Below are 19,291 nucleotides of genomic sequence, written 5' to 3'. Positions count from 1 at the left end.
TCATGGCTGTAGATCAATGGAGTGACACATCAATGGCAGCACATCTTATCTAATGTTCATTCACAACTCTCTGTCATTGAAATGGTAATAATAATAATATAAGGAAATGAGTGTGATCAGGAATAAATAAGCTGTATTAGTTAATCAATATATTATCTTGCAGCAAGTCCTGTAATTAGCTTAACTGCTGTCAGAGGTGTGATATGCTATGTAAGTTTGTTTGTTTTTGTCTGATGTTTTTGTCGAAGGTCTGATGACATTACTTTCCCTGTTGTCGAGGAAGTTTCATTTTAATTCAGTTTGATGCCATTTTGGTCATGTTCTTAAATCAGAAATGGAATCAGAGCATGCCCATACTCACACTCTAAGTAGCAGCAGCAGCAGCAATGTTGTTTCCCCTCGCTGAACAAGGCCCTAATACTGACAAGCTCGTCAAACTAGGTTACTGTGTGTCTTGGACATGTAGCCTTCCAATTATCGGGTAATATTATCCACCACTGCAGCTGTTGGGCCACTGTGTTAAAAAGTAGCCAAGAACAGCTGTAAGAGCAGGATGGGTGGGTGCTCAGTGACCAGGCCATCCCAAAGCCACTGACTAATGTGTCAATAACAGACCATTCACTAACAGACTAATGTGTCAATAATAGACCATTCACTAACAGACTAATGTGTCAATAACAGACCATTTTGCCGTAGATTGAAGACCCATCTCTTCAGGCTACATCTTAATGGTCCCTCCTAAAGACCTCTTCACCCCCACTACCCCCCTGTACTAACCCTAACCCTAGAGACCTCTTCACCCCCACTACCCGCTGTACAAGTATCCCTCCTGTTAATAATAATTAAAAAAATAAAAAAATCTTCTTCTACCATTGTGACTGCCAATGGCCCCTGGTCAGAGCATTGATTACTTTGTCTTATGATGACTGATGGATTGATGATTCACTTACTTAAACAAATGTATTTGTTGTAAGTCACTTTGGATAAAGGCAACTGCTAAATGCCATGAATGTAAATGTAAACCATTCACTAACAGACTAATATGTCAATAACAGACCATTCACTAACAGACTAATGTGTCAATAACAGACCATTCACTTACAGACCAATGTGTCTTTTCAGGGTGAGACTGGTGAGGACGGGAGCCCAGGAAACTCGGGCCAGAAGGTACGATTGCTGTGGAAGTATATTACATTTTATCTCTTCTATCTGTTTGACCATGGCAATCTCATTGAACAAGTGCCCTGTCAGCTAGCACTTTGAAGCATCAGTGCCCCTAAGCCCACTTCGAGGGTCCTCACTCCTTACAGGACTAGAGAAAGTTCAGAACACTGAGTGACAGCAGAATCTTCTCCCTGGAAATAGACTTTCATCACATTAACTGTAGTAGACGCACAGACAAATGAAAGAATTTTAGTTCATTTGAATTCACACCCTGTGCAAAATGTCTAAATTTATGAAGCATGAGTGAATGTGAGTGTATCCTGCTAAAGACAAGAGCAAAATTGGATGATTGCATTGTTGCCAGGTGCAAAAATCGATGAGCTTAGAAGATAGCATCCATTAGGTTAACCTCTGAGGAGAAGAGAAAAGTCCACATGCTAAATCAGACACAATATTTCCACTCCTGTCCAGGGGATTTTCTCAGTAACAGATGAAAGATTGTTTGCAAGTCACACTTCACCAATAAATATATTCATTACTGCATGTGGAGGAAGTGTTAATCCTGGACATATTTCCATAGAGGATGTTAAGCTCGCTGTGCAGGGACATATTAGTCCATGAAACTCGATACAGTTTAATGACATAACACTTAAATGGCGCAGCCCACCCCACATTTGCTCTCCTTGATGAGGTTCAGCATTCGGCTAAAGCTGTACAGCATTCCACAACACTACACATGCAAAGTCTATATTGGTTGCCATAACATTAATATTGAGATTGATGGTGGTGTGCCCATTGTAGTGTTTCCATCTTAACTGAATTACCCCACCGGTGCTGTATTCCTATTTTAGAGGTGTCTTTAGGCCATATTTGTAACTGCAGGGCTGTGTGTGTGTGTGTGTGTGTGTGTGTGTGTGCGTGTGTGCGTGTGTGCGTGTGTGCGTGGATGCGTGTGTGCGTGCATGCATGCCTGCCTGCCTGCCAGTATTCTTTTGAGTGGATTATTCCAGTTATTCTATTTTTCCCCAGGGGGACCAGGGTATCTCAGGCTTCCCTGGACTGGATGGTACTCCTGGACAGAAGGTGACTCCAGGAAGTTCTGTCTAATCTAATATTCTATATAAATTATATTGTGGAGATCATACAAATCTTATAAATTCTGTTTGTTGTATGTATGTTCTGTGCATGCAACTTCAAAAGCTCATTTCCAAATATATTATCCACACTCTTAAGTATATTTGGATTGTCTCACTTGATGAATTGCCTAAGCTAACTTTCATCACATGCACTGTTATGGAGCAACCTGAAAAGTATAACCATAGCTACCACCACACCCCTTAATAATATTTTAAAGACTCGTAAAAAGGCTGTTCCTGCATCCCTAAATAGAACTTGATGCTTGGGCCTTATCAGCCTGTTGAGTTCAGGAGACTGTAGAGGCCATACTACTGTAACACTCTTAACCAACTGGGCCAACAATAAGTTCTAAGATTGCACAGAAGTTTCTGGTGTTTGGATGGATGTGGCTTGTCTGTGAGCTATCAGTGAAACACATGGTGTGGAATGGAGCCACAAAGCTGACGTTATAATTTTTTGATAGGTTTACTCGCGGAGTGATTGGGTTAAACCAGGTGCCATAAAATGGTGCCCTCCAATAGTTTTTGCGGATGAGCCCCATGTGGCCAGTGATAAGTAGGTGGGTGTGGGTGGGGGGATAACTTGGCCCCTAACATGTGTCTGTTGTGTCACTGTGGAAGTGTAGTGCAAGTGTATTGTTCATTGCAAAGCTCAATCCAGATGAGCTCTGTGTGAGCTACAGAGGCAGGAAGTACTGCACCGTAACTCCTGAGCACCAAGATAAGGAGTTCTATATCCTCTCTTCATACAACCTCTCGGCTGTATAATGCATGGCTAGGAAGGAAAGTTTATTGCTAGGAAGGATTAACAAAGGATCCAGTCTCCCATTCTTTTTCAAATGGGGCAAGTGAATATCAAGAACACACCCACATATAGAATTGCTTGAGTTTGTTGATTTCTTAAAGAAGAAAGTCTGGAACGTTTAAGTCTGTGGCAACACTCCACCCCTAATGGTGTATGAAAAATTGTTCAGATTCTGTATTTAAGTGATTTAGAATTAGGTTTGGGGTTACAAACTAAAAGTTCAATCCGTTAGCGGTGTCTGAAAGCTAAGGCACAGTCAGATCTGTGCTGAACAAATTCATTTGGTACAGACCACAGTCCAACTGAGAGGCTATTCTCCTCATGAGAGAGTGAACCTTCATGGCCTTTTCATAGCATTTCAGTTTTCAACCTTGTAATTGCAGGGGGAACCTGGATCAGAAGGCCCGAAGGGGATCGATGCAGAGAGGGTAAGTACTGTACTAGCTAGGATCTGCAGCTATACATACAAACATCTTCTATTCATATTACATCATGGGAATCTGGTATTGCAAGGGAATCAATGGTTAGGGGTTCTTATTTTTTTCAAAGTTCATCATAGGCATATGTGATGCCCTTAGGGTAAATGTGAGTGAGATAGCTGCATCCAGTGGTTGTCATTTCAATCCAGGGGTATTCGAGCATGCAAAATCCCTTTGCAGTGGATCAAATTAATTAATTATGTAGCATATGTCTTGTGTTCCTGAAAGACCTCAATCATTTCATACCCTGAGGGCTGTTCTCTGTCATCTCAAGCCAAACACAATAGCACTATATACGCATTGTGTAGTATGATTATTTGCTGAAAAGGCAATCTTGAAAGTGGATTGATCTCTCTCAGATTGAAACTGAATTAAAATAGTGTTGTGTGAAGGCCTTGTTGTGATTGCATATCATAAAGCCTCTCTCTAGCCTTTGAACCTACAGTACTATAAGGCAACATACTGTCATGGAAGGTTCACTGTAAAACGCTCCGAAGGCTGTATTATGCTGCGTATTTGTTTGTTCATAATGGCGTAGTTCCAAAAACTAGCGCCTGAGCAGATGGACAGTTTAAAATGGCTTAATGAAAGGGCCCCTTTTCATCACCATTTCCTCTCTGGTTAGGCCAATGACTGCCAGGGAAATCTGTCTCTCTGTCACAGCCCATGGAGATGCACTGCTCTCTGATGCTGCTGCTGCTGCTGCTGCTGCTGCTGGATGTCCACAGAAAACAGAGTAGAAACCACTCAATATCCATTGTTGAGGTGGTTGATGACTTTATTGAGATTGCATACATCTGTATATACAGAGTGACTTATGGTACAGCAGAGCTGGTATTGAATATCACGTGAGGGAGAGCACTATGGATGTCAAGTAACTTACTGTATAATGGATCTTAAAAACTACACCACTGACAATAACTTTTCTTTGCTACAGCATGAGAACAGTCAAGAATAATGGATACAGTACTCCCAGGTCTCATCGTTATTGATATGGATTATAGGATAGGATTTGGGGATAGGGGTGTGTCTAGATATGATTACATTGGAACCAGTCATTTGTCATAGTGATGCTCATGACCAATGTCTCCAGTGTAAGACCTTGGCAGGTGACTGTATCACTGATGGCATATACCAGTGACAGACACTTTTATGAGATCATTGGTGGTATCTGGAACATGTCTTGAGGGAATCAGACCACTGTCATTCAATGTCCTCAACCAGAGAAGAAGAGTAACATTTTAGATAACGTTGACTGTCATCTTTTATTGATTGGCCTTGAGTCCGTTGTCGCCCCTGGTTCTGCAAGGCTATTTCTGGGAGAAAATGACTAAATCCACTTTGTGTAGTCTAATGGTGGATCGTGCTCTGTGTGCTGGCAATGTGATTGCAGGGATTTGCATGGTGTCTTGGCATATCATAGTGTCTTGCCAGCATGGGGTTCCCATCACAGTCACAGTCTGTTCCATTTCAACTTTAATCAATTCAGGACATTAGTTCAATTAATGAATTAAATATCATTCTGGATTTTCTTTGATTCACTAACTGAATTTCAAATCATTTTCTGAACTTGATGAGATGCAGGCTGGGATGGATTTGGCAGCAGCTCTGGTTCATATAAGGCAATTGTAGCATTGCAGTAAGGACGTTATTCTACACTGTAGTAAGCAATTTTGTACATTTTCTAGTGTTTTTCCTCAAGACTTTCCTTTGTATTACTCTCATCTCAGGGTGAAAAGGGAGCAACTGGAGAGCCTGGTCCTGAAGGAAAACCTGGAATAAATGTAAGGTGCTACCTTTGATCCTTCACTGTTTATTTAAATGTGTTGTTGATTTCATACACATAACCAGGCTGTGAATTACCTATCAATATGTATGTTAATTTAGGTTGGCCTATTTAGTTTTAAGAACATTCTTCACCTGCCCCCTCCATGTCCTGTCTAATATTAGGCCATCGTTTTTATTTAAAGCAAGTATGTTATATTTAAGGCTGAACTAGACACCTGAGAACACAGAATTCTATGTATGAGCATGTGAGCTAGTATCACTTTTCTGATACAAGACTTATGGGACTGTGGGAGTCTCCAGCCTGTTATCCTGAAGGTAATACAAGTTACACATATGGCGACACGTTGTACAGTCGTAGAGTATGGTGTCATGAAAAAGAGTCTGGGTTCTATGAAAAAACGATGACAGCCCCCCTATACAATGTGATCTTTTTTATGTGTGGGAGTTTTGAAATTAGCCCCTCCATTCAGGTACACTGTATAACTGATAATTACAGTTGCAGACAGTGATCAGGTGTCAATTCAAATGTTTTCCTAGACTTTGTCACTGTGATCATCCTTGCCTCTCACAACATGCATGGCAGTGAATCGCTGAGCAAATGGAAAGTCACAAAAAGCATTTCCTGCTGTAACCTCCCTGGCATTTGTAGGCCGGCACTCAAGATATCTCTGTTACTCCACGGGATCTTGTTCCAAGGAGCTTTGAAGGCCTGCCATTCAGCATATCAACAGTTCCCACCACATAAATACAAACCCTTACTATAACTCTATAGTATGAGTCATAGCAAAATTGGCTTTGCCATATATAAACAATATGTCTTTAACTTCCTCTCTGCGTTCATTTAATTTAGTCAGACAAGGGGCTGTGACCGGCAGCTCCTCCAGTTAGAGAAAGGCATAAGTAAACATAATTAGGCTGCATTTACACGTCCCTACTTCTCTCGCTCTGTTTATTTGCTTGCTGTAGTGTTGTACTGGGGAGACGCCAGATTGTGTTGTGGTCTCGTCGCTGTAGGAGTGAGGAGGCACAGCGGCGTGTGTAATTAGCAGGCAAGAGTACACAGCTCCCCACAGTGTTCTGACCCTGTTCTGCAGGAGAGTCAGCCTCAGAAACCCCCCAACCTCCTCACATTCCTGCTGCAATGCCCAGAGCTCTGAGCAGAGGCTAACGATGTACCAAGATGACCCCCCCTCCTCCCACCCTCTCCATCCATGTCAGTGTGTATGGCTGGGCCTGTGGGCAGGAGCTCGGTCCCTGAGCAAGAGGCAGAGGTGCAGCATCTTAACTTGGCTGCTCTCAGGGAGGTGGGACAGTGAAGAAAAGGTCCACTCACTCCCTAAAGGGGTCATTAGAAGCTGCCAACAGCAGAGAGGGGACCTTTTTCTGAAGATCAACAACATACATCATTTAGAAGAAGTGACCCCCACCGTAACCTCAGCATTGTGTCTCCTTATCACACCATCAGGCTGTAAGCTGGGTCAGGCTCTCTACTGTAGCTGAATTACACAGAGTTTTAAACATCGAAGACACCACTTAATCAGCATTGGAACCTAGAGTTTTAGATTGAATGTTCTGTTTCTGAACCTTTCCTGTTTACTGTAGGATTATGTTAGCTTGAAATCAAATTCACTAGAAATGTCCTGAATCTGGGGAGACATTCTAGATCTCTCGTGGTCAGTTCTGAGATGAGTAAAATCCCTTGATTTACTATGTTGGATGTTTAAATTCTAATTTACTTGTGGTCTGGGTCATTTGAATGACTTATATGGTCAACACATGTTCAAGTGTTCCCATCTTCTCTAGCATAACTATAAGCCTAGTCAGCCATATCAGTTTATCATGAATATGAACTGCATTGTAAATATTGACCCACAGCTAGGGAATGTTCCTCTACCAGGAACATTAACAAATTAAGCAGTCAACCATGAAAAAATGCACTCTTGTGTTTATATCGACCAAACATCCTACTTCTTATTCATGCAAGCAGTCAATGTTCATTGTAAGAATATATATATATATATATCCAGTGTCCTGCTTAAGTAACGGGACAGAGAAGCTTTTTTTTTTTTTTTCAGCACTGCACTCCAAAACATTGGATTGAAATCAAACAATTAATCTTATCATCAGGAAATTAAATGCATGTTAAATTGGATTTAAATCTGAGGACTGACTTGGCCAGAAAAACTCCCTATGCAGTGCTGGCTATGCTATGGCAGTATGTTTTGGGTCATTGCTTTACTATATGATGTAGGGCCATCCAATGCATTTGGCGGCATTTGCTTGCACTTGAACAGATTATGTTTCTGTACAACAGAATATATTCTGCTGCTGCTGTCAGCAGTTACAATCATCAATTAAGACAAGCTAGTTAGCTAGTTACCTTTTTCCAGCTTTTTAGGTACTTTTTAGCAAACTGTAACCTGACCATCCTTTTTTAGGATAACTAGTTGTTTTTTTTACACCTTGCAGTGAAGAGTCTGTAGTTTGGCTAGTGATGTATTCTGCGGATGGTAGTCTCTCACACATTCACGCCTACCTCCTGGAGAGTGTTCCTGATCTGTGGGACAGTTGTTTTGGGGGTTTTCTTAATTATTGTGAGCAATCTTCAGTCATCCACTGTGGAAGTCTTCCTTGGCCTTTTCAGATTTTTCAGACTAATAATGGCTTCCTTGACTTTCATTGACACCTCTTTGGTCCTCATCTTTACAGACACCAATAGCAAACTCCAATGGCAAATCCAAAGCCTAGAATCAATAGTAGACATTGACAGCTCTCTTATGCCTGTACAAATGATGTGACTGAACACACCTGACTTACCCGAAATACCTGTCAAGCCAATTGTCCCATTACTTTTGGATACCCTAAATGTCTAATATCTGCAATAACAAGAGGCATATCTGGGAACTAAAATTGCCTGTGGGAGAATATCATATTGATGATGGCAAAGTAATTTCTATAGCATTTTCTCACATTATAATGCAGTAATAGAAAATCAGAAATTCCACAGCCTTTTTTATTGTACCATTTTGTTATGTATGATTAAACTTGATTAAACTGTCAAGTAGGGTCACACATTTCTGGGATAATCAATAATTGTATTATATCACAAAGCAGCTTGGGTTCTAATGTCTAGGAAAGATGCAATAGTACAGTACCACAGACATGACATTTTCCATATGAATAAAGAATTCAGTCTAACTTAAAGTTTGCATCCTTACCTATGCCAAGTAAGGTAGATTCATGAATCAATGTTCTCCTTTATAACACTGCCACGCGGTATCATTGCACAATGTCCTTATACTACGTCTAGACAATTGTGGTAAAGTTATTTTCATAATGGATATTCATCAAACATTTGGCTATTCAAAGCTCTTTAACTGTGATTGTGCAAATTATTTATTCATTGATTTATTTTTACTTCAATGGCACCTAAGCCATACAGTACAGAGATCTAAAACCAACTTCATTCAAATCAGAAACACAGTAGCAGTAGTAGTAGTAATAGTACTAGTAGTAGTAGTAGTAGTAGTAGTAGAAGAAGTAGTAGTAGTAGTATATTTCAAGAAAATCGGTTCCACAAATTAGATTTTGTATTTTCTTTCAAATTCAATAGCATTTAAACAGCATGATAGAAATATCTTACACCAACTTCATTCAATCCAGAGACACACTGGCAAGGTTACACTGCCTTTATATATAAAAAAGACTTTTATGAATTCATATGAATTTCCCTTTCTTTCAAATTCAATAGCATTCACATGGCATGATAGAATGATAATTACGTCTTATAATGTGATGAATAGGATTCTTCCTTTTGTATTAATAGCTATGACAATTACGTCTTATAAATAATAGGAATAGGAAAAGTGCTTGAATGTCAATATTTGCATGTGCAGGATATGATACAGGGCTGAATGTAACAAACACCTGGTCACAGAGCCATCACTGTAGCTTAGCACCAGTACACAAATTGATGAAATCAAGTCCATTCACTGTGGGTTGGACCAACTTTGTCCTTATCTGACTACAATGGATCTATCTAGAGAAATAGGACTTCCTGATTAGTCACCCTCTATTATGGCCAGTACAGTGTGTTTTAAGAATAGTGATGTTTCAGAGCAAGGCCAGCGGTGGCTATGGGCAAGGGTGCGTCTTGCCCAGCCAATCAAAAGTTAAGAAAAAATTTGTTTTCTCTGAATTGTTGATATTCCAGGGGCGTGTTTGAATGTTTAATCTCATATTTGTATTTACTGTAGGTCCATATACTATGTCTATCTATTTAGCGCTGCCCATAGCCACACGCCCCCCCCCCATCCAATCAATGGTCCTTCCAAGGTGTTGGTTCTGGCACCGGGCCTGTTTCAGAGGAGCTGTTTTTCCATAGGAGTGAATTAGTCACCTCTCTGGGACAGTCCTGATGTGATAAAGAGGAGGTAATCATCTTCAGCCGATATAATTAAGCATTATTATCTTTTCCACTCTCACACTTAACTAAGACAAATGGACATATTTTGAGTAATTTCACCGACTGTGCCACCCACTCTTCTCCTCTATACCCACCCCTACGTTATTTCTAAGAGTTGGTGCTGCTGTCCCAAATGTGTCACACCTAAGAAGGCTTGCTGTAAATTTAGCCTGTCGATATGTGTCAGAGCTCATTCATCAGCCATCAGCAGTGTGGCCATTTATTCACAGGCTTTTATCTCAGCTGTCCCTCCTCTTTCACATTTCACCACCCAGAGGCCTGACTTTGCTCCAAGCTTTCTTCGTCCAATCACATCACTGAACCACCATCCCTCATGCAAAAGGCGATGACAACTAGGATCCAGGTCACCACCATGTGTGTGTGTGGGGGTTGGGGGGTTGGCAGGAGGAGGCAGATTAATCTGCTAATTGTATGTCTGTCACAAAAAGAATATTGTTGCATGATTTAGAGGGCCTATCTAATGACACCATCTCCTGTCCAGGCCAAAATGGCCACCTACAGTGGTAGTGAAAGGTATCTGATGCATGTGATGCTGCTCTAAATGTATCCAAGCCAGATATACAGTGTCAACACCTATATATTTGCACAATTCAGATTTTGCCATGTATAATAATCTGAATTGAAGAGAAACTCTGCTTGATGAAATGTCTGTCTATGTGTTTCAAGGGTTTGAAAGGTGACCCAGGGACCCCAGGCCCAACTGGCTCCAAAGGTGATCAGGTGAGTGGCAATGCATGATCTGTGTGGTCTTAAATGTAAAATTGTACATGGAGAGAGAACATTGGGCTGTATGCTTGATGCTCAGATGTTACAACTCTACTTTTACAACAAATCAGTTTGAGTCACTTCTCTGCTTGTTCCACCAAACAGGGCTAACTAAAGTAGGCCGTAACTGCTATCATAGCTCCCTAGCTATAGACCTTATCTGCTGTCCAGTGGACCTCCCTGTGCTGTCCAATTTATTTTCAATCAAATGCCATTTGTTGACCTGCTATTTGCAGATGATTAATATGTTTATGAAGATAGGTGATATTTGTAAGACACACCCCACAAAAACTTCATGCCGTGCTGGATGCCTGTCCAAATGTTCTCTTATATTAGACCCTGGAATGAGAACGTGTTCCGCATAAACAAGAATGTGTCTTGTGGATTTGATGAAAGGTTTTCCCATATAACACCATGGAAAAGATTCTTACAGTGAGAAAAAAATAAACTAAAAGAGAAACGTCTGCATGGACTCATAGATTAGGTCCTGTGATGTAAAAACATATATTAAGGATTTAGATCTTTAAAGAGTTGAAATAAGCTGTATGTACTAGACTGCTTCAATTAGCCTGGGATTTAAAACATCCAGAAAAACTCTGAAGATTTTGCTGTACTTCAGAGGAGTTTGAAAACTTGTTCCATCAACACCCTTTTTATAGCCTGTTCATAAAAATGAATTTCAATTAGATTCATTCCTGTTGTAATTGAAATACAAGGAAAATGTTTTTTTGAGGGGGATTTCTTTTCCTCTTTCATAGCACAGTGGGATTATGTGCCATGTAAGAGATGAACATGTTTGCCTCTAATTAGTCGCCGTATCAGCTTTCTTTATTGGGCTTTTCTGTTGTTGTCTCTTGGTGGAGCTCTGTGATTGTGCATCATTGTAGGTGTCTCTCAGCCTTGGAGTTATAATGAGGTCTGTGTGTGTCTCTGAACAGAGAATTACAGGCTATTTCATCCCATTTTCAGGGGCAGGGAGTGACTGAAGTGAGCTTTTGTTTGTATTGAAACAGACAGAGGGAGGTAGATTGGTTTTAGGAGACAGAAAGTAATGAGCCCCAGAAGATCCCACAGCAGACATATTTTAGCTGTGACACCCCTACGGACAAAAAGACCATGAATTACATAAATCATCTATTTTAGCTTTCATCCATATTAAATAATTGGGTTATATCAGCAAAAAGTCCTAAGGTTCATAAATCTCTCAAGTCAACATGGTTTACTCTATGATGATGTCTCTCGTCTTCTTGACTTCAGATACTAACATTAAACTAAAAGGAAGGTCAGCTTGAGAAGGCAACACTGTGTAAAGGATTGCATAATGCTTTGTTCTACATTTAAACAGTATAGGTAATTCAGTACCTTTGTGAACCTACAGTACTGTACAGAAACACATTTGATACTGTACATACTGAACTGTTTTTTTTTCTTCAGAATCTGGGTGTTATTGTTGCTATAATTACATCTGCATAATTTACTTAATTTACTGTAAATTAGGTCAGACTTCAGAGACAATGTTACAAAAGTTGCTTTAGCTAACGAATGTATTGCTTTTAATTAGGGAAAATACACAAACTATGCTTATGCTTGCTCTATAAGTATAGACAATAAAAAGAAGAGAAGCTAGAGCATGAGAACCTTTGTTAACATTGACTGTGCAAGCGCTGTAGGACAACTACTCTCTTCCCTATACAGTACCAAGCTTTACCATTAACTAGCATGTCACATTAACCAAACACTGTTATCATGCATGTCCTTTATCATGCATGTTTGACATGTCCTTTGTTCACTGTCTAGCGTATACATTATGTTGTAGGCCTATGCTTATTAAGGCCTGTCAGATGTTATAACATCAGCCCACTTGCCTCTCGTCTGACAAGAGGGAGTCATCAGATAGGCTTCATTTTGTGACACAAATATTGACATTTTACTGGGGCTGAGCTTAACGAGGGGGATGGACAGTAATGCTAGGTGATTTTTATTTTTAGTGACCTTTAAATTTCAGCATGCACAAGCCCCCATTCCTCTTCGCTAGATATCAAGGTTAGAAGCCTGAATATCTGTATACTATTTGCTTTGTATAGCAATAGGTTTGTGGGTTTGTGTGTATGTAAGAGTGTGATCGAAGTCTCTCTATTCTTTATGCTAAACTTTGCATTGTGAAGGTCACCTACCTGTGTCCTGCAAAAATCCATATTTTCAATCAATAAATGGATGAATTAATAATGAATTGAACATTAAAAGTGTTAATTTCTCTTACACAGGGAGATCTCCAAGGTCCTCCAGGTCTCTCTGTAAGTATACAGAATTTCATATCTGTCTGCATGAATGTATAAATACGGACACATTTCATATGCTGTACGTTCCAGCTGAAAATTAACCTTAGATATGTTGATGTGTGTGGGTAAACTAAAATAGGTTAAAGAAGCGCTTTCTTAAATATAACTTAAACCAAATGGCACAGGAGGTAGCTGTACATTTATGGGTGCCTTAGGTTTGGATCCAGCCTCTTAGGCAGTTAAACCATGCCCAGGCTATGTGAAACATCTGTCTCACACAGGAGGGGGCGAGGCGCTCAGATGAACAATCTCAGTGTCACATTACCATCACCTCTGGGCTGTCTGGGAGGCCGAGCAAGGAGAGGCAAGACAGCGGTAGATGTGCAGCCCAACTCCTCTGCTCCTCTTGGAACAGGAGGGATAGTAAAAAGCAGACAGGCAGAGCAGAGTAGCTAGGTCTGTGGGGTTTGGGGGGGGGGGGGGTGATGGGTGACAGGTAGCAGCCGGATGGGCCTACATGTGTGAGACACAGAGCTGCAGGGGTGCTCTCATGAGACGGCCTGGTTTGATTTCCATCCTTCCATCCCTCCCTCGCTCCTGCTCGCCTCTTCCTCTTCTCCTCCTCCAATCTCAGACTGGCAGATCCAGACGACTCTCCCAGAAGACCTTTAGCGTTTACTGAAACCCTGGTGGAACTACTACACCATGCTTAATTCATACTGCTCTTTTAATTGGGCTGGCTACACTAGCCTGTAGTCTGTAGTCCTGTTAACATATGCCCAGGGGAGAAGGAGCATAGCCTAGAAACTCCCATAAATTGCATTTGTACACATGCACACGCACACACACACACACACACACACACACACACGCACACACGCACACACACACACACACACGCACACACGCACACACACGCACACACACATACATACATACATACACACACACACACACATACACATACACATACACATACACATACACACATACACACACATACACACACACACACACACACACACACACACATACACACACACACTCATTGTATCGAGGGAGTTGTTGGGTGGTGGAGATTAAAAGTATACTGCGGGTGGTAAGCTAATTAGCTGCACATCATGAGGGAATTAGCCTGTCAGTTCTCATCAGCACTGGAGCAATGGAGAGATGGATGCTATACTGTGTCACACTGCTACTAGCCTTCCCCTTTTATGTCACCAAAATACTCACTAAACCTGATCAGTTTCACCACTGAAGAGCTATTTACTCCAGCTAATTTTACATTCATATGGACAAACAAAATACCAGACATCCAATTCTGACTGTTGCCAACATGATCTGTGTGTTACCAGGTTTTCATAGAGCTATAGACATTTCAGTGATAGAAGGCATAGAATATTGTTAGGCATTGTTAGTATTGGTTGCACTACTGCAGTAGTGGATAAGGTGAAGGTTAAAGCTTTCCTTTTATAAGCACATGACATACATCACACATTAATTTTGTCACTAAAACACTACTTTGGAGATTGAGACATGTTTTATAGTGGGAGTCACAGGTCATAGCTGTCACTCTTGTTTACAACCACTGCCACAAATACCAATGGGTTGTCAGCCCCCTTGTTAAATATTAGATTTTTGTATAACGTTTTAGGCATGGGGCCTGTGACTCACATTCTGAACGCAAGTTATGAATGGCTATTTCTGCAGCTGTTTCCAAGAAAAGTTTGCAGTATGTCAGTTGAAAGGGGACACCACTGATTTGGTGTGCAACTGAAAGCTGATGTGGCCCTGTGTCCTTTGTGTGGCCCTACGGACAGACAACTCTGTCTGCTGCTCTCCACTGGTGAACTCCAGAAAGTCTGGGAACAGCGTAGGCTGTAGCCTCATACAGGTCTTTCACAGGGCAATGGCAATCCTTTTTAGAATCTGAAGCCCTGTTGCTTCCACTATATCGCAGAGGTGAACCATCTCTGCTGGATGTGGCTAAATACCCCACACTGTACACACATAAAAAACATTTGGATTGAATATAAATGGCAGATACTGTATATCAAATTTAATTTATTTCATTGAATTGATTTCATTATGATTGTCTGCAATTAGATTGAAACTGTAATTGTTTGTGCTCTCTCAAGGGAGATGAGGTATATGTATATTAACTAATTATTAATTAATTAATTATCTTTGTAGTGGTAGCATACTTTACTGGACTGTATATGTTGTTTAAATCTCATATTGTATTCCACCCACCAACACATACTGACCTGACAATGTGTTACATAAGTCATAAATGAATAAAAACAACCTTCTCCTAATCCAAATTAATTTGATTAAGTGTACTTTCGTCATCTGTTACATAAAGAATAACAATATGCTTTACAATGGCCCAGACATTATATTTTGTAAAAGACAACTTAAAAGTATTTATGTTCTGTAATGATTAAAAATTCTAACATTTTCACTTGTTACCCACAGGGTCCGCCTGGCCTCGCTGGGGAGAAGGTATGAGCAATTAAACTCCACTTTAATGAAATCAGATCATTTCTATCCCTGTTCATGCTGCAAGTAAGCCCACTGGTCAGCCACTGATCAAAACATGTGGCATCAACATTTGTTTCCAATTTACAAGCAGAAAGTAGTAAATTCATATGACTTTTCCAATCATCTGCTGTAAGAATCCAGCCCCTCTCTCACTGTGATCCTCCCCACAGGGATCGGCTGGGTTGCCAGGTCAGCCAGGGGCATTAGGCAAAGAGGGCAAAAGGGTGAGTAAACGGGAGCAGGCCTCTCTTTGTGTGGCCCGGGCCTGGGTGTGTGTGTGGTTGTACCCCCTCCCCTCCTGAGAGGGTCACGTCTGGGGGACAGACAGACAACAGCTGAGGGAGGGGGGCGTGGAGGACCGGGGGGCATGGGGGCCTGGGTGGGCCTGGGGGCAGAGCTGGGGGAATGCTAATAGAATGACAATTAATAAATGGGCCTGGTGTCCAAGGGGTCACACTCAGGGAGCGTGACTGGCAGTACACGTGTCGAATCCCACTGGGCAGCAGTTGCAGTCAGTGTTTAGTTTCATGAAAACTAAACTAGATCGGCAAAAAAGCAGTGTCCATGTCAGTATAATCTGGAAATTTACACCTTCATACTGTAGATTACCCTGTCACCAGTTAAAGGTAGTGCAAGTGTCAGGATTTCACCCCAATTGAGCCTTTATTGAAAGTAAACATGCCTGTCACTGTATGTTCCCAATATAGAATTGCCCCAAGACAAGGCCAGATACCAATAAAACCATGACCTTTCCAACCTGTTTTTAGAAACACTGTATCTATTGTACATAATACTAACAATTTTGTAAGATTATGTTATGTTGGTTTATAAACATAAGGGTAATGACTGCAAGGACAGATGATAGGAAATCTGACTGAGAGATGATGTGTTGGAGGAATGTTATTGTTTCTCACTCTTGAGTCATCAAAATGAGCTCATTAAGGACAGGTGGAGAACATGTCCTTTCATCTGCATGTGTGGTATATGTGCCTGGGAGGCCTGCACTTCCCCTGTGTCTGTCATAACTGTACAGCTCTGACGCAAGACATTATTCAAAACAAATGCTTCCCTGATGGCAATAAATCATTAATTACTTTTTAGAGAGGATGTTGCAAATGTATGTGAAGTTGGATGTATTGTGAACTATGTTGTTGTGTATACATAATTCTATAGTTCTAATACTACAGTATGGACAATTCATGACCAATGATAATTCATTAACAGTGAAGTGTTGTTTCTGACTTTCTCAATGGAACAACTCACACATAGCATAAACAAACAGTGAATTCTCATTACAAGTATTCACGGATGGGAATAGTCAACTGGGAAGGTAGAGCATATACTGTAGTCATTCAGTGCAGCTGTCTTCCTACAATATTTCCTTTCCAGAACTATAGTGTTGCCTTCTATCTGACATGTGAGGAAGCAGAGCAGCTTGGTGTTAAAGGTTACAATTATAGTGTGCCCCTTTCTATGGGAACATGAACATTATGTCAAATCCTTCCCTGATCATACCTCCTTAATTGGTTTGGGGGGCCACCCCAAGTCTGTGCTGGGAGTCTAATCAGTGTGTTTGAATGGTTTCCTGGTTTGGCACATACAGTAGTTGTTCATTAAAGCCACTGGGCCCATTTGAGAATAGAGTAACACTTACTGTAATTAAATGGTTCAGAAAAATAGGTAGACTTGATCTAGTGTGTAAGAGGGGTTTAGTGAATGTGTGTGTGGGGTGGTGGCTGTTTTGAATTGGTGTCAAAAATGTTGTTTTGTTGAAGACACAACCCTTCTCTATTAATATGCTGTCTTTGATGGCTGGATGGCTTCCTGGGGACTGTGAATGTGCTAAGGTTTCTGGTATTTTTAGCCCCTGCAGTCACATGGGGCCCTGGAAGTTGTTGACCAACCTGTGTTCCTGCAGTCCCAGGGCCTATTTCAGGAAAGAGGACGTGTATCATTATCAGGAGCTCTCTCACCCAAAGGCCAGCTGATACTGGCATCAGCCTCTCACCCAATTAGCAGCTCTTGCCCAAGATTACACCTTGTGGGTTTCAGTCAAAGCCTAAGCTGCCATCGATGTGACACAGAATATTGTGACTTAACTGTCTTTGACTGTTCTACAACCATTACAGAATAGCCAGAAGTACAGAGCTATCACAAGGCTTCAGATTCCATCCAAACCAACTCTCACACTGTCTGTTTCAATTCACTGTCGAAAGGAAAACAACCTATCCAAGCCTTCAAGGATTTTAGCAGGTAGAGGGCAGAAGAAGTAGATGGGGAGATGATAGTATTAGGCATTAACCCTACTCAAAGACATACAGAACAGTATGTGATATGGCAACTAAGTCTGGTTTATCCTCAACTCATCCTTCCTGTGACACCATGCTTGATAATACCTGTATCTCCATTTTATCACTCTACCTTAATGGATGACCATTACGGTATATCAGGATGGCAGTAAGGCCAGTCCACTGTCATGTCCTGGAATCATGTAGAAAGCTTTAATGTTGGTCCTGTACTAATTAAGGTGAGATGGAGGGGGTGTAGGAGAGGTGGGGGTTTTTAAATAGTAATGTATTGCCTCTACATTACACATTGAAGGGGGCATTAATAGTAATGTGAATTGCTTGCTTTCATCCATTATGGATAGCATTGACATAGAATGGCAGGCAAAGTGTAGGACTTTGGGACTAAGTGACACTGCAAGAGATCAAAAGGGAAGACGAGAGGCGCTAGTAAAAAGGATTTCTCCCCTTGCCGAAGGCAGCGTAGTGAAATATTCATCAGCGCCTGTAATGATGTGCTAAGCTCCATGTTGTCATTGTAGGTTTGCTGTGTCCTACACAGAACATGGAAGAACAGAGCACACATGTGAAGGCAGCAGTGTGAGGATTTAAGATTTTAAGTGTAAAGCCAGTCGGCAGCTCCTATACATCAGGTTTGTAATAAGGCCACATACTCTAGCAGGGGATCTGCTATTTGTAGTTTTAACATCAAGAAAGATATATGCTGCATTTAATCAGAAAAGGCAACTTGGCATAGTAACATAAAGCCTTGCAAATGGGTAGTTTGATTTATTGTGTGTGTGCGTGTGTGTGTGTGTGTGTGTGTGTGTGTGTGTGTGTGTGTGTTTGTGTGCATGGAAGCACACTATCACCGTGTCATTAGGAGTGAAAACCAACACTTGGACGATGCACTCGGCTCGCTTAAAGCCAAAACAGACAGGCGCACCACTGCAAGCATGGTTTATTCATGTTCTGCCAAGTCTTCCCAGCATACACTGCTCTGGTAGCTGGCACAGGGTAGTGAGTGGGTTCAGTTCAGACATGTGTTCCCCGCTGGGCAAGTCAGTAGGTTGCTGTGGATTAATAGATATCAGACTAACAAATACTCATATTTGCTGGGTAGGCCCCCGAGCTCTGAGCCAGACTTAACAGTAGACTTAAAGCCTTATTAGCTGCATGAGTGTACCTTTGTTTAAAATATCCTCTGCATGGCCTGGGGTGGTCCAGTGGTCTAGCACCGCAGCCTACAGTGCACACACATGCCCATGTCACCATGGGCTCAAATCCAGCCCATGCCCTGCTGACATGCCCTTTCCTCCTTACTTCCCTGTCTCTCTCCACTGTCTGTCCAATAAAACATATAATAATATAAGAGTGGGACTTGCCCACTCAAAAAATAACCTTTAACAAAATAATAATATATATATCCTCCCTTGTGTTCCCTTGTGATATGTACAGTATATCATAAATGCCTGAAAGTAGCCCATTTCTAATTTCAATGTTTTGCAGTTCAGGTTTTTGGACCATGACATATTAGCTTAATAAACACATAATGTTTAT

At 41.2% G+C, this 19,291-nt stretch overlaps 1 protein-coding gene across 1 annotated transcript in view; it reads left to right on the top strand.

Moving 5' to 3' along the window:
- The window catches only part of LOC310822225 (uncharacterized protein), a gene marked incomplete at its 3' end in the record, with an annotated part of 110,243 nt that overhangs the window by 19,051 nt on the left and 71,901 nt on the right, over positions 1-19,291 (top strand). Inside the window, exons 9-16 of the mRNA XM_083694574.1 lie at positions 1,123-1,167; positions 2,194-2,247; positions 3,489-3,533; positions 5,315-5,368; positions 10,525-10,578; positions 12,888-12,917; positions 15,381-15,407; positions 15,617-15,670. Of these exons, the coding sequence (XP_083550700.1) occupies positions 1,123-1,167; positions 2,194-2,247; positions 3,489-3,533; positions 5,315-5,368; positions 10,525-10,578; positions 12,888-12,917; positions 15,381-15,407; positions 15,617-15,670 (363 nt within the window). The remainder of the gene's footprint in view (positions 1-1,122; positions 1,168-2,193; positions 2,248-3,488; positions 3,534-5,314; positions 5,369-10,524; positions 10,579-12,887; positions 12,918-15,380; positions 15,408-15,616; positions 15,671-19,291) is intronic.

Source organism: Argentina silus (assembly GCF_951799395.1).
Source record: "Argentina silus genome assembly, chromosome: X".
Taxonomy (NCBI): Eukaryota; Metazoa; Chordata; class Actinopteri; order Argentiniformes; family Argentinidae; genus Argentina; species Argentina silus.
This window is presented reverse-complemented; position numbering and strand designations above follow the sequence as displayed.